Raw genomic sequence first — 14788 nt, forward strand, 5'->3', positions numbered from 1 at the left:
AATAATAATTTTTTAGGGGTTTATCACCTTTATTGTATGGGGAGCAGAGATGGGAGAAGGGTCGGCAAAGGACCTCGAGCTGGGAGTTGAACTTGGGTTGCCTTGAGCACCTCAGTGCTATGTGTATACGCACTAATCACTTGGCGCTGGCGTAATTTGCTTTTTAAAGTATTTTTACAGTACAGTTTTTGCGATCTTCCTATTGACAGTTGCGTTCCCTTCGCAGTGCACTTTCAAAACAATTGTGCCATTTTGAAAGCAGCCATGGCTATAGTGTCACATTGTAAAAGTAGACTTTTAAAAAAATCAATAAACAATGTTTTAGAATAGAAAATGGCAAATTCTCAATAATATTTGTAAAGAAAACATTGGCCCTATATGTGCCATTTAGATTTATTACAATTAATGGAAAACCAGGTCATTTTTTTTTTTTTTATCAATACTAATATTGGATATTTTTTTTAATGCATGTGCGTGTTTAACAAAAAAAAAAATCAAATTATTTTGGGTTTTTTTCTCTACTCTACCTTGTTTAGAGCATCAATGTGGACATATTACATTAAAACCAACTTGGTTTTAATGATGAATCTGCAACAAAGCAGCTACAATTTTGGGAAAAACTCATCACCACATTCTTTTCCCAAACAATGCATGGTTCTATGATGGTTTTATCAATGTTTGGTAAACGCACCCCTGGGCGGACCACCCAAGTACAGTCTATGTGTGGAAAGCACTGATGTATATACTCACATTATGCAAATACAAACTTATTTTGAACATGATTAAACACACACACTCATATGGAAGTCAGTAAACAAACAGAAGTCATAAACATTCTTCTAAATATCTGCTTGGTCTTAACAGAAAAAAGAATTTTAAGCAGGTTTGAGTAAAGGACTACAGCATTTTCAGTTGTATGTTAACTATCTCTTTATGATAAAAAAATATTACAGATAAAACGCATGCACTTTACTAACAGCACTAGATGCCCTGAATTCAATGCTGTATATACCAAAAGAATCTAACAGCCAATGACAAAAAGCTGAAAAAGCTATTGTAAAGCAAAGTAAAGCATCTGTTAGCTGTATTGTGAGCTGTATTAGTGAGCAAGAAAAATCTGTTTTGTCAGATGGCTTGTATTTTGCACAAAAAGCATGTGAACATTTAATCACACTGGTTTGTTGAGTCACTCTTGGTGTGAACAGACTTTATGGTAATCATTTGGCTTGAAGAAGAGGATTGTGGTAAGCAGCACAACGACTGACAATAAGAAATGTTAAATAATGAGCACCAAATCGGTAAATGAGAATAAGTCAAGTGAAAATCGGAGAAATGGCTACATTGCAATCATGTCATTTATATTGTTATATTGTCATTTATATTCATGTCAAATATTGTTTTTAAAATATATTATAAATATTGTTATTAAAATATAGGTATTCCCCTCTTGCATTAATAAATGTCTATCAGTGTTATTATTAATGTATTAATCGCATTGAGGTAAATTCAGTATATTCCCTGTATATGTACCCACTTATACAGATACATTTTTTTCCAGCGCATTAAGCACTGCTTTCACACTGTAGCTTCCAAAGTTCAGCTAGGACAAAATTAGACTGAACTTAATGTCCAGGGATGTACCGGATACCTTGACAGCTTAAAGGTCATAGGTTCAAACTGCAAGAGGGAATTGATAATCTATGCCCTTTATGCCCTTGAACAAGATATTGGAGCTAAAGCCCAGGTTCCTCTTAGGGGATTGCCCAAAGTCACTTTCAATCCAAGATGCTGTGACCAAACACCAGATTGCTCGCTCTTTAGCTGGAGGTGTTGTAGAACATTTGTCTTTTTGCTCTTTAGCTGCTTTAATGATTTGATTATGTTTTAGGCATAATTTTTCTTCTTAAAATGTACTTGCCTGTCTCATGATGCTTACTTTCAGCATTCTATACTGCTTTGCACCACCTTTTTTCTTTCATTTAAAATAAGATTTGTCTTTTTGTCCAGCTTAATGTCATTCCAAAACTATTTCAATATTAATACTAAAATACTATTATAAAAGAATGTAATGATACGGACAAATAAATGTGACAACACCGTAAATGCTTAAGGTTTTGATGTATGGCCTTGGCTAGTCAGCATCAGTTTTTGGTATTGTGTTCTGTTTCATAAGAATTGAATTGAAACTGGCTGAGAAACAACCAAACACATACTCATAGTTTGGTATGCTTATTTTCCTAATTTATTCATTTATCTGTAACTGCATGTTTAACATTCATAATAGCAAACATTTGAATTCCGAATGCATTTGAAATTCCAATTGATTTGAGGCAGTAAACAGAATGTAGAGTTGCAGTTCTTTTTGAATGCAAATAAACTGCTAGAAAACAATGCTTTTTAAGGGTAGAAAAGAAGGTGACACTTTACTTAAAGGGGTGTTTATAAGACTATCGTTAAATCTTTGTAACCAGGACATGACACATGTCATGAATGTGAATGAGGTTCTATAACAACTGTCATTAAGTGTCATTTACTCCGTTATGACATTTTAAATGCCAAAAGGAATCCCAAATGGCACAGTATACACAATGCACTATGCATCTTACGCACTTACACACTTAACAGCATAATATATGAATGTAGTGTTGTCCCAAATGGAACATTAACATTTTTTTTACTAAACGGAAATTCAAACCATTTTCCAGATTATGTTTGACGGTGGCTAAATTAGCTAAATAAATAACCAAACTACCAAATATTACCTGTCACGAGTATAACTGCATTCACCATCAGGAGATAATCACTCTCATAGAAAAACTTTTCTTTCAAAATCCAAAATAAATAAAGTAATTTATTGCAATCGTTGAGTTTCCAACATTCCACACTTCACTTTATAAGTTGAATAAGTGCATCATCCGGGAATTTAATGTGCACTTATTCTTTTTAAAATTTCAGTGTGAATGCACTACTTAAACTATTTATACTACTAAATGGCATAGAATAGTGCAGAAGTATGCTATTTGAGATGCACCTATTGTTTGTTATGACGACTTGACATGAACAAATACATCACAACCTGTTTTTGTCTTTGTTGTTACAACTTAACATTACCAACACAACAAAACTTGTCATAAAAATCTGTCATAAACATGATTGTCATAAAGCCATTGTAAATATGTATTGAATTTTATAACACTGACGTTAATACTTTTTTGACCTCAACTAGAGTGATACAAGCTAAATTTGTCATTAAAATGTAATTAAATGTTAATCACGATGCTTACGACTATTTGACAGAGTAATAACACCTTTAATGACATATTCTAATGACAAATTCAGTTTATTCCACTTAAAATGTGATCAGACAAACACAATGTCATGAGGCACAATTATAATGCATCATAACAAACATATTTATGACAGATCTTTGACAATTTCTGTTGTCTGTGTAATGTCAAGTTGGCAATGACAAAGATGAAGACAGGTTGTGATTTATTTGTCAAATTATCATAATAAACAATGTCATTTTTGTGTTTAAAATAATATAACTGGGTGAATGACACTTAATAACATTAATTCATTCATACATACTCTTTTCGGCTTAGTCTCTTTATTAATCTGAGATTGCTACAGCGGAATGAACTGCCAACTTATCCAGCATATATTTTATGCAGCGGATGCCTTTCCAGCTGCAACCCATCAATAGGAAACATCCATACATACTCATTCACACACATACACTATGGATAATTTAGCTTATTCAGTTCACCTATAGTGCATGTCTTTGGACTTGAGGGGAAACCAGAGCACCTGAAGAAAACCCACTCGAACACGGGGAGAACATGCAAACTCCACACAGAAATGCCAACTGACCCAGCCGAGGCTCGAACCAGCGACCTTCCTGCTGTGAGGCGATCGTGCTAACCACCGTGCCACTGTGACTCCCCTACTTAATAACAGTTGTCATTTGTTTATTGCATAATAAGAACAATAGAATTGAGAAATACAGTACTTGCACTTTTTTCACATCTACGGAACAAATTAATAGAGAATAAAATGAAAAAATAAATAAAATTACAGGGCATATATAAATTACAAGAAGTCTGCATAAGAAAATGATTACAAAATTGCATACATTTTTATAGCATTTTTATTTCTAAAGTCTTTTAGAGATATAATGATTAACATAAATTTTAAACAAAAAAATGTTTATCATTTTACCATTTTTATTTGTGTACAAATTTCCCATAAATAGTTAAATTGATAAACAACATTTGCTCCAACGTTTTATCATTATATATATATATATATATATATATATATATATATATATATATATATATATATATATATATATGTGTGTGTGTGTGTGTGTGTGTGTGTGTGTGTATATATATATATATATATATATATATATATATATATATATATATATATATATATATATATATATATGTGTGTGTGTGTGTATATATATATATATATATATTTTTTTTTTTTTTTGTAAGTTTAAATATAAAATATTTAACATTAAACCATATGGTATAGAGTTGAATTCAGAATTATTAGCCCCCCTTTTATTTATTATTATTTTTTTAATATTTCCAAAATTATGTTAAACAGACCAAAGAACTTTTCACAGTATGTCTGATAATATTTCTTCTGGAGGAAGTCTTATTTGTTTTATTTTGACTAGAATAAAAGCAGTTTTTAATTAAAAAAAAACATTTTTGGGACAAAATTATCAGCCCCTTTAAGCTACATTTTTTTTCGATAGTCTACAGAACAAACAATCATTAAATTAAGCCCTTAAATGTCACTTTAAGCTGTATAGAAGTATCTTGAAAAATATCTAGTAAAATAATATTTACTGTGATCATGGCAAAGATAAAATAAATAAGTCATTAGAAATGAGTTATTAAAACTATTATGTTTAGAAATGTGTTGAAAAAACTCTGTTTCTCTCCGTTAAACAGTAATTGGGGGAAAAAATAAACGGGGGCAGATAATTCAGGGGGGCTAATAATTCTGACTTCAACTGTGTATGTGGTATACATGTGCATTCATAAAACAGATGTTTTATCGATTCCTTCTCTATTTTACTGTAGCAGTTGTCATAAGCATGCATAAAATCTCATTCACATGACATGGCATGTGTAGTGTAATGATTATAAAGGTTTCATGACGGTCTTATGAACACCCTTTCAAGTAAATCTGCAACAAAATAATTAGTCCTATATATTTTATATTGGTGTATATTTTATTGGTGTAACAGATAAATATATAAGACATGCGCAAACATACACACACCTCACTTCTTTCTAAAGCAGGTCGCCAGCACTCTGGAGGCCTGGGTCAAGGTTACAAGATTTTTAGGAGGGCACCAAAGAAAGGCAGCTTCCATTGAACTCATGCAACAACAAAGTGTTTTTTTTCTTCTACTCTCTTCCTCGCTGCTCCTGGTGAGGGTTGTACCTCTAGAGGACAAATGCGAAGATAAAAATAGAGAGCAGGCGTATATCAGAGACAGACCTAGTCATCAGTCTTCACCTCTGCATATTAGCATTGTCAGAGGAGTTTAATTAAGATGATTCCAATCTGACAGCAAAGCCTGAACCCATTACTTACTCTCTATTTGTCTCTGTAGGAGTACATGTGGGCGGTGTGCATGTGTGTGCACATCAGCTTTCTTAGTAGTCTTGTCATTTGCGTGTTTGCTTATTTTATTGCTGTAATCGTTTGAACAGTTGTCTAGCTGTATGGTGAAGGCGTATTGCAGATTTAATATGTTCAATATAAAAAAATACTGCATTCTTTTACAGAGATGTTGGTTGAGAGTTGCAGGAAAAATGTCATATGGTTCTTAAAGGGCTATGAAGCCCCTCTATCTCAGCAGGGTGTTTTCTTATCTCTAGTTTGAAAAAAGTCAGGAAAGTGGGTGAGTCAAGCTCTGTTTAGGTTAGTTTAGATTTAGCTAAGAGTGTTGAGTGGCGAAAGAGGGAAGGCTTTTCATAAAAATGGGAGTTTTCCATTCAAGCACGCGCTCATTTTCACAGAGGCAAAACAACACACAGACTCAGGGGAGAAAGACAGTGACTATGTTTACATGAATATTAGTAATTGAATTATTTGCCAAATTCTTAATTTGTTGACTTTAACTGCAGTTTGGCACTTTCACTTTTATTTAGGAACATTTCATGCATGCCCCCGTGACAAACGAGATGTTGAATATGAGGAAATGCTGGAAGAATGTAGTTATAATGGAATTTTTGATACCACACGCCGTATGTGAGAAAAAATAATACTCAGCATTTCTAACTTTCTAGCAATTTCGGTAACTTAGATGCACTCCGTAGGTAGCGTCAGAAAGACATGTTTGTATAGACTGTCCTGTCACAAAATGTGGTGAAAATTCTACACAACAGTTATTGTTTAAATTAAGGTGTTAAGGTGTACATTCGGAGAGCAGCATTTACAAAGGATTTTGTTTTGTAGTGATATTAACGTACTGTAACTAAATCATTTTGACTAAGGTATGTCTTTAATAACTGAAAGAGTACTGCTGACGATACTAACTAACTTTGCACTTACCAAATCCGTAGAGACAGGACAGTCAACACTGAACTTGATGTGGTAGCACAACATGAAAAGTAATTTATTTATTTATTAAAGTTTAATTTTAGAACTTTAGCATTGGAAAACTAAACATCTTTTAATTACTGACTATTGTTTGAATTCGTTATTAGAGCTTATAGTCATCAAGAGGTTGACTGCTTTAGCCAGGAAAAGCATAAGTGCTCATACTGTAAGAAACGGTGTCACCTAGGATTAGAGGAATAATTATTTTATCAATATAATATTGATACATAATTAAGTGATGAAACTATTTATTTATCTATGCATTCATCAATTTATTATTAATACATGAATAATTTCGGGTGGCGATGCAGAGGCACAGTAGGTAGTGCTGTCACCTCACAGCAAGAAGGTCACTGGTTCGAGACTCAGCCGGGTCAGTTGGCATTTCTGTGTGGAGTTTGCATGTTCTCCCTGCATTCGCATGTGTTTCCTCCGGGTGCTCCGGTTTCCCCCACAAGTCCAAAGACATGCGGTACAGGTGAATTGGGTAAGCCAAAATTGTCCATAGTGTATGTATGTGTGCAAATGAGTGTGTATGGGTTTCCCAGTGATGGGTTGCTGCTGGAAGGGCATCCGCTGCGCAAAACATATGCTGGATAAGTTGGTGGTTTATTCCGCCGTGGCGACCCCAGATTAATAAAAGGACTAAGCCGAAAATAAAATAAATGAATGAATAATTTCTGCCTTTATGTATAGATTATGTAATGTTATTTACATTTTTTTACATTTTTTTTCTCTTTATAATTGATTATATATTAATAAATATGTCAATTGGCATTATGTATTACATGTGTTATATACATATCTATATGTTATTGTAGAGTGCTGTTTCAATGTGAATTCAAAAAGTTTAACAAATTAAAGTATAAAAATAAAAGGTGTTCAGGTATCAAAAATATATACAATAATCGGATGTTCAATATGTTCAACATGAAAAATGTTTTTCAGGATCTTATACAGTAGTTTCCTTACTGATATTCTGAGATGTTCCACAATCTGAAGTATTGTTATTGCTTTTTGCTCCTTTTTTCAACTATAAAGCTGCATTTACTCAATCCACATTGTAAAAACAACAATCAAAATAAACATGGCACAACTTGACTTGACTTTGTTTGTCACACAGGCGTATCGATGATGACATGGGCCGCACTCATGAACTGGAACACTCTGCTATCAAATGTATGCGAGGGATTATGTACTGCTACATGCGGCAGTCTGATAAGGTGGGTAACAGCATCACAACACAGGCCAGAGTGCAGCAGTTCATTAAATTTGTCTTTTTACAAACTCAAAAACCTGCTCAAGATTCTTTATTCACCACTGATGAGCAGTTGCATGATTCAAGACTTTATTTTCCTTCTGTTAATAATTTTTGCCCTTATGTAGCAGCCTCCAGATCTGATGTCTTTGACGCTAATTTAGCAGCATTTCCAATCGTATAATATTGTTCATATTATTTGATTTGATTGACTTCCACTATACCTGACCTCAGATTTGCTTTTCAGAGGAATTGCACACACACACCCCAAGTTCTACTTTTCACACTCTTTCCAGCTCTCTCCACACTTTCAAGCTACACTGGGTTTTCTTTACTGTTCTGGGGTTTATAGTAAATCTCAAAAAGAGCTCTGTACTGGTGTGAGGCTTTGTTATGGACCCACTCACTGTGTCAGGGCTCAGCAGTATAGAGTTTTCTTTTTTTTTTCAGCTGGCCAGTCAGGCCTATAGTTTGGATTTTTACTTGCCTTGCCAATTGTTAAAGTGTCTTTGTAATTTATTTAGTTGATTTTTTTTATAATCGCTTCAAGTAAAGTTTTTCATTAAAAGATTAGTTCATCCAGAAGTGATATTTGTCATCATTTAATCACACTTCTAATCTTCAAGCTTTTGTTCATGTTCCAAACACAAATAAGCATGTTTGTAATTAAACCTTGAAGATTTAATTGATAAAGTTTTTTCCATTAAAAGTCCAAAAAAAAAACATTAAGTTAATATGCCAAAACAATCTGAATTTGAATTGTATTCATTTGAATAATTAACAATTCTAATGTAATAAAACTAAATATTATATGCCATTAAAAAATGTTTTGAATTTGAATTTCTTAACTTGAATTAAAATTTCTTAACTTGAATATTGAATATCTGAAATTTAAGACAACTGATTTTTTTTTTTTTAAGTCAGATTATTAGACATATTTTCCAACTTCAGATTTTGTTGGGTTCTGAATTAATAGACTACAGATATTGGGTTTGTAAAAAAAAGTATGTCAAGGGTTATCAACAGGAAAGAGTAGGTGAGTTAAAAAAAATAAAATTCAAGTTAAGAAATTCAAATTTAAAACATTTTTAATAGCATATAATATTCAGTTTTATTAAATTACAATTGTTAACAACTCAGAGGAAAATTATACAGATTCAGATTGTTTTGGCTTATTATTAGCTCCATATCTAAGCATGTAATTATGTAAGCCAACAATGAAAACAAGTCAACAGTACTTACTTAAAGGGATAGTTCATCCAAAACTAATAATTCTGTCATCATTTACTCGCCCTTTACTTGTTTCAAACCTGCTTGAGTTTCTTTCTTCTGTTAAAAACAAAAGATGACACTTTGAAGAATGTTTAAAACCTGTAACCACTGACTCCCGTATAATATTTCTTTTTCCTAATCTGGAAATCAATGGTTACAGGATTCCAGCTTTCTTGACGATGTCCTCTATTGTATTCAACAAAAGAAAGAAACATGTATAACCACTAATTTAAAACCACTTGAGGGTTATTTAATAGCGAGTACATTTTTATTTTTGGCTGCATAAAGCTTAAACGCAGATCAAATCTTATTGGTCCAGCATGCATTTCTTTTTAGGTTGATTTTAGTTCACCAATGTTTATTTGTGAATGAAAAGCTTCTTTAATGTTCTTCAAAACATGAAGCTGTCAGAAGATGAGAATTGGTCAGTTTAACCACTCATCTGATTGATTAATATGTAATTGTTTTGAAGCTGCAATTTTTTGATGGCATGGCTTTTCAATGGAGAGATCAAAAGTTCTCAGATTTCATAAAAAAATAATACCAATTTGTGTTTTGAATATGAATTTAAGTCTTTTGGGTTTGAGTCAGCATTAGGGTAAGTGACTGATGTCAAAACTCAAATTTTTGAAATAGTTTTTATACTTATAATAGACAGTTTAGCTAGTTAAACTCACGCCATGGGATGTGGCCTCAATGTCTGTGACACACCACAGTTAAGTGTTGGTTTTGACTACAGATGTGTGAACTCACTTCACAAAGTGGGTAGTGCTTGCCTGGGCATTATTTAAAGGGCTGTCTGTGTGTTGCCTTTGAGTGGCTGCCAGTTGAGCTTTTCTGTGGTTTAACAGTTGGATGTTGCAGCAATCAGGGTTTTGACATTGTTCCCATGGCGAGCTGCCTGGAGCGGCTGTGGTCATTTGCGGAGTTGTTGAGCTTCCTGTTTCGGTCCAACTAGTAACACTGTTGTTCTGAGTTTTGTAACTACCAGCTTAATGGAAACGCTAAGTAATACAAATGAGAGGTTCTTCTATGCTTTAATGCAAGGATCTTGAACCCTGTTTCTAGAGATCTATCTTCCTGCAGAATTCAGCTCCAACTCTGATCAAGTCAGGTTGAGCTTTATTGTCTTTCTACTGCATATGTTATGTCTCGCAGGACAAGGGTGCTAAATAATCAACAAAAAAAGGCTTTTGCTGCTCATTCAAATTACGTATTTAAAATGAGTTGAAAAAACACAATTCCTTAATGTTTTTTTAGGATAACACAGTTGTTTTATGTTCAATCCACTTAAATTACAAAAAAATTATTAAGTTAACATGATCTTTTTGTGTTGGGACAACATTAAGTAATTTTGTGAAACCTTTTTTACATTGTAAGTTAACAAACATAAATATGAACACAACACTGGTTGTAAGATATATTTCAAACCTACTGTATACAAAACAAGTACACCCGAAAGGTAATATAACTATACTAACCGCTAACTTGACATATACTATACTATACACATAACCTAAGACAGACTGTGCTGTTAACTGTACTGTACTGTCTTGCACTGCAAGATATTGTGCAAAAGAGGCATCATGATTTGTGTTACATTCACAAGTGAACTTTTTGTTATTATTATTATTATTATTATTACAACCTTTATTTTACCAGGAAAGACACATTGAGATTAAAAGCGTCCTGGCCAAGATTAGGCAGTATACAAGTCACCTGAGTCTAATAAAAAACAATTAAGAGTTAACATGAATCAAACATTGACAAACAAACTAATTAAATCATCTACAAGCCTGTGTTTCAATTTCTAACTCATTTATACTCTTTTTAAAAGCATTTAGTGAAATCAATTCTTTAAACTGCAAATTTGTTTGTAGATTATTCCATGCAAAAGGTCTTTGTAAGATGAAGTTTAAGTAAAGTGTCCGTTGCACATAGACAGAAGAGTGTTTCTACAGGTGGTTTGTCAAGCCCACTCACCTGTGTGAAGTACACTCAGAAATGCACAATCAAACACAACTTGATTAACGAATTAGGATCTGAAGAAGCTCTTGATAATTACACACAGATGTGTTTGATCAGGGTTGAAACTAAACTTTGTCTAAGGTAGATCTGCAGAAACAGGATTGGTGATTCCTGCTTTAACGAGCAGTCATTTTAATTAGTCCTTTTTATTTATAAGTTTGACATTCATAGTTGAAGATAAACATATACACTCAACGGCCACTTTATTAGATACACCTGTCCAAATGTTCGTTAATGCAAATTTTGAATCAGTCAATCACATGGCAGCAACTCAAAGCATTTAGGCATGTGGACATGGTCAAGACGATCTGCTGCAGTTCAAACCGAGCATCAAAATGAGGCAGGAAGGTGATTTAAGTGACTGAACGTGGTATGGCTGTTGATGCCAGACAGGTTGGTGTGAGTATTTCAGAAATTGCAGATCTACTGGGATTTTCATGCACAACCATCTCAAGGGTTTATAAGGAATGGGCCAAAAAAAGAGAAAATATTCAGTGAGCAGCAGTTCTGTGGGTGCAAATACCTTGTTGATGCCAGAGGTTACAACCGAGGTGTGCAGAAGAGCATCTCTGAACCCCCAACATGCCAAACCTTGAGGCGCAATGGCTGCGGCAGCAAAAGACCACACTGTGTGCCACTCCTGTCAGCTAAGAACTGGAAGCTGAGGCTACAATTTGCACAGGCTCACCAAAATTGGACAATAAAAGATTGCAAAAACGTTGAGTCTGCGACATTTGGATGACAGGGTCAGATTTTGGCGTCAACAGCATGAAAGCATGGATCCATCCTTGTATCAGTGGTTCAGGCTGCTGGTACTGGTGTAATTGTGTGGGGGATGATTTCTTGGCACATTTTGGGTCCATTAGTACAAATTGAGCATCGTGTCAACGCCACAGCCTACCTAAGTATTGTTGCTGACCATGTCCAACCCTTTATGACCACAGTGTATTCATCTTCTGATGACTACTTCCAGCAGGGTAACATAAAGCGCATGTCATAGAGCGCAAACCATCTCAGACTGGTTTCTTGAACATGACTATGAGTTCACTGTACTCAAATGGCCTCCACTGTCACCAGATCTCAATCCAATAGAGCACCTTTGTGATGTGATGGAACAGGGAATGCAAATCATGGATGTGCAGCCGACTAATCTGGAGCAACTGCGTAAGGCTGTCATGTCAATATGGACCAAAATCTCTGAAATATTTCCAGTACCTTGTTGAATGCCATGAAGGATTAAGGCAGTGCTGAAAGCAAAAGGGGGTCCAACCCAGTACTAGTAAAGTTTACCTAATAAAGTGGCCGGTGAGTGTATATATTTATTCTGTGTTTGTGTTATATAAATGCTGCCTTGGTGAACATAAGTGACTTTCAAAAACATTTTTAAAAGCATACTAAGTCCTACGGTTTTAAAAAGTGGCATGCACAATTATAAACAGACTGGAAACAAATGCATTTACCAAGCACATTTTAGTTTTTTGATATAAAGTGTTTTTTTAATTTGCAAATCATTTCAGTTTTTCAGCAGTTAATGAATTGGAAGCATTTGAATTTACATTTTAGGTGATGTTCAGATGCGCAGTTGTTGTGGAGCCTGTCTTTAACACTAAGAGTAGTCTCATTTGCCATGCAAAAAAGAGCTCAAGTTAATGCTGCTTTTACAGTTGGCCATTGCTCTAAAGCAAGTATTCTCTCTCAGCGTAGACCTGAGCAATTATGCCTCTTTTGTGCCTTTGAAATTGTTCCATTTCATTTATTCCTGACCCCCAAGACCTGATTTGCAAGAAAGCTTTTCTGTGTCTTAATTATAATGCCTCGTTTATACAGTTAATTACACAGTGCAGTGCTCATTAACATCTGTCTATAGCATTCACAAAGAACACTGGGCTTTTAATAAACTCACAATGCTTTGCCACTGTTTATATCATCGGTTCCACAGGTATGTTCAACAGTCGTGTTTACTGTGGCATGCTGCTGATATCACACTGTGAAAAATAAGTCACAGATGAAAAGCAGCAACAAAAAAGCATGAAGGCTGGAATTATAGTTAAGATGCACATGTTTTCTCCCTTACAGCATAAAACAGGGCTTGATGTACAAACATTTTATATGCACAAAATGGGCTATGAAATGGGCATATGCATTTTTGCCTAGTAATGTCGAGATAAAGAAGAGAACATCAAACAAATCATGCAAACATTTTTTTTGCTGGTTTGATCAAAGTTATAAAATGAATGGAATGGTTTTAAATGGCAAATTCTAAATATTTTTTTTCTGTTTACATTAGATGAAGGATACCAATATAATCATTATACAGGAAACCGTTTGAATGGAAACATTTGGCTGCATGTGCCCGATATTAGGAAAATATACTATATTCGAAGATGTCGACTATTGCAGTAACAATATTTCTTGCAATATGACATTGCTCTCTAGCAGAAATGCCCAAAGTAGGGCCAACGTCAGCTTATGATAGACCTTTGATTTGGCCCACCAAGTTTTTTTTTTTTTTTTTGTAGTAAGTTAATTATAAAATGTAAAAAACATAGATGTAAAGCATTATTTTTCCTAAAAGGATTAAAAAATAAGAAATGAACTGGCAACTTTGTAATACAGTTTGATATATTTACCTTCAGCTTACAGCCCTCGGCTGTAGGCTGTTTGCTCTTTGGTTCTTTATAAGAAGTTTAGGCACCCCTGCTCTATAGAAAAAAATGCAGTTATTTTTAAAAATCAACAAGTATCATACTAAAAATCAACAGTTATTGGAAATATTTTCATTTTTTTCACTCAATATGCAAACATTTTGGGTCAGGTTTACTAACAGCTTGCGGCATCGCAAATGTAAGTCCAAAGAAATCAAAACTAACCATATGATTTTATTAGCTCACATTGCCAGTTTTGTGGTAAACAATTTGTAGTGAAAAAGGAATTTATTTTTGTTACTTTTGTGTCTTTAATTTTTATTAGAAAAAATGTTTAGACTAACAACAGATTAATCAATCTTTTTCTTTTGTATGACATCATATATTGACCAAGCATACTTCTTCTTTCTTAATGTGTTTCATACTTTTTAGAAGTAACTGCTGACAAGAGGGAAATAGCAGAATAAGAATATATACACTGCGGGGGCCCTTGCTCCAGACTGCTGTCTATTAAGAAATCTAGACATGCCACAAAGAGCTGGGTGCATGTAGAAGTTGTGAAACATATTAAAGATACACTTAACTGTTCAGTTCTGGTACACAGAGAAGGGTTGCAGAAAGAGGAAGTATGTTTGGGTACAAGAGCCAAAGGGCTGCAGAATGACTGATAAATAACGTTGGACCAAAACTCCACCTGTTAATATCAGTTGTTTATATATGCTGGAGTCAGGGAAATGCATGTTAGTTGCGAACTTTCTAAATATATTTCTTGCATTGCATTGGGGTAACGTAACCCAGAGCTCTTTCATCAAATTAGTTATTTGTATCTAATAAATTACTAATATTTTTGCCATTGGAGAAAACCCTTTCCTGACCTTTTTTTATTGAACACGCATGGATTTGGCTTGATATTTCAACAATTTCATTTGTGCTTGCCAATAAATAT

General features: G+C 34.0%; 1 protein-coding gene across 4 annotated transcripts in view; it reads left to right on the forward strand.

Moving 5' to 3' along the window:
* phkb (phosphorylase kinase, beta) overlaps positions 1 to 14788 on the forward strand; it is a 140714-nt gene that overhangs the window by 15163 nt on the left and 110763 nt on the right. For all 4 annotated transcript variants that reach the window (XM_087261643.1, XM_087261642.1, XM_087261641.1 and 1 more), the window contains one exon: positions 7763 to 7862. In XM_087261643.1, coding sequence (XP_087117769.1) covers positions 7763 to 7862 — 100 coding nt within the window. The remainder of the gene's footprint in view (positions 1 to 7762; positions 7863 to 14788) is intronic.

This window comes from Danio rerio, chromosome 7 (assembly GCF_052040795.2).
Source record: "Danio rerio strain M-AB ecotype USA chromosome 7, GRCz13ab, whole genome shotgun sequence".
NCBI classification, from domain to species: domain Eukaryota; kingdom Metazoa; phylum Chordata; class Actinopteri; order Cypriniformes; family Danionidae; genus Danio; species Danio rerio.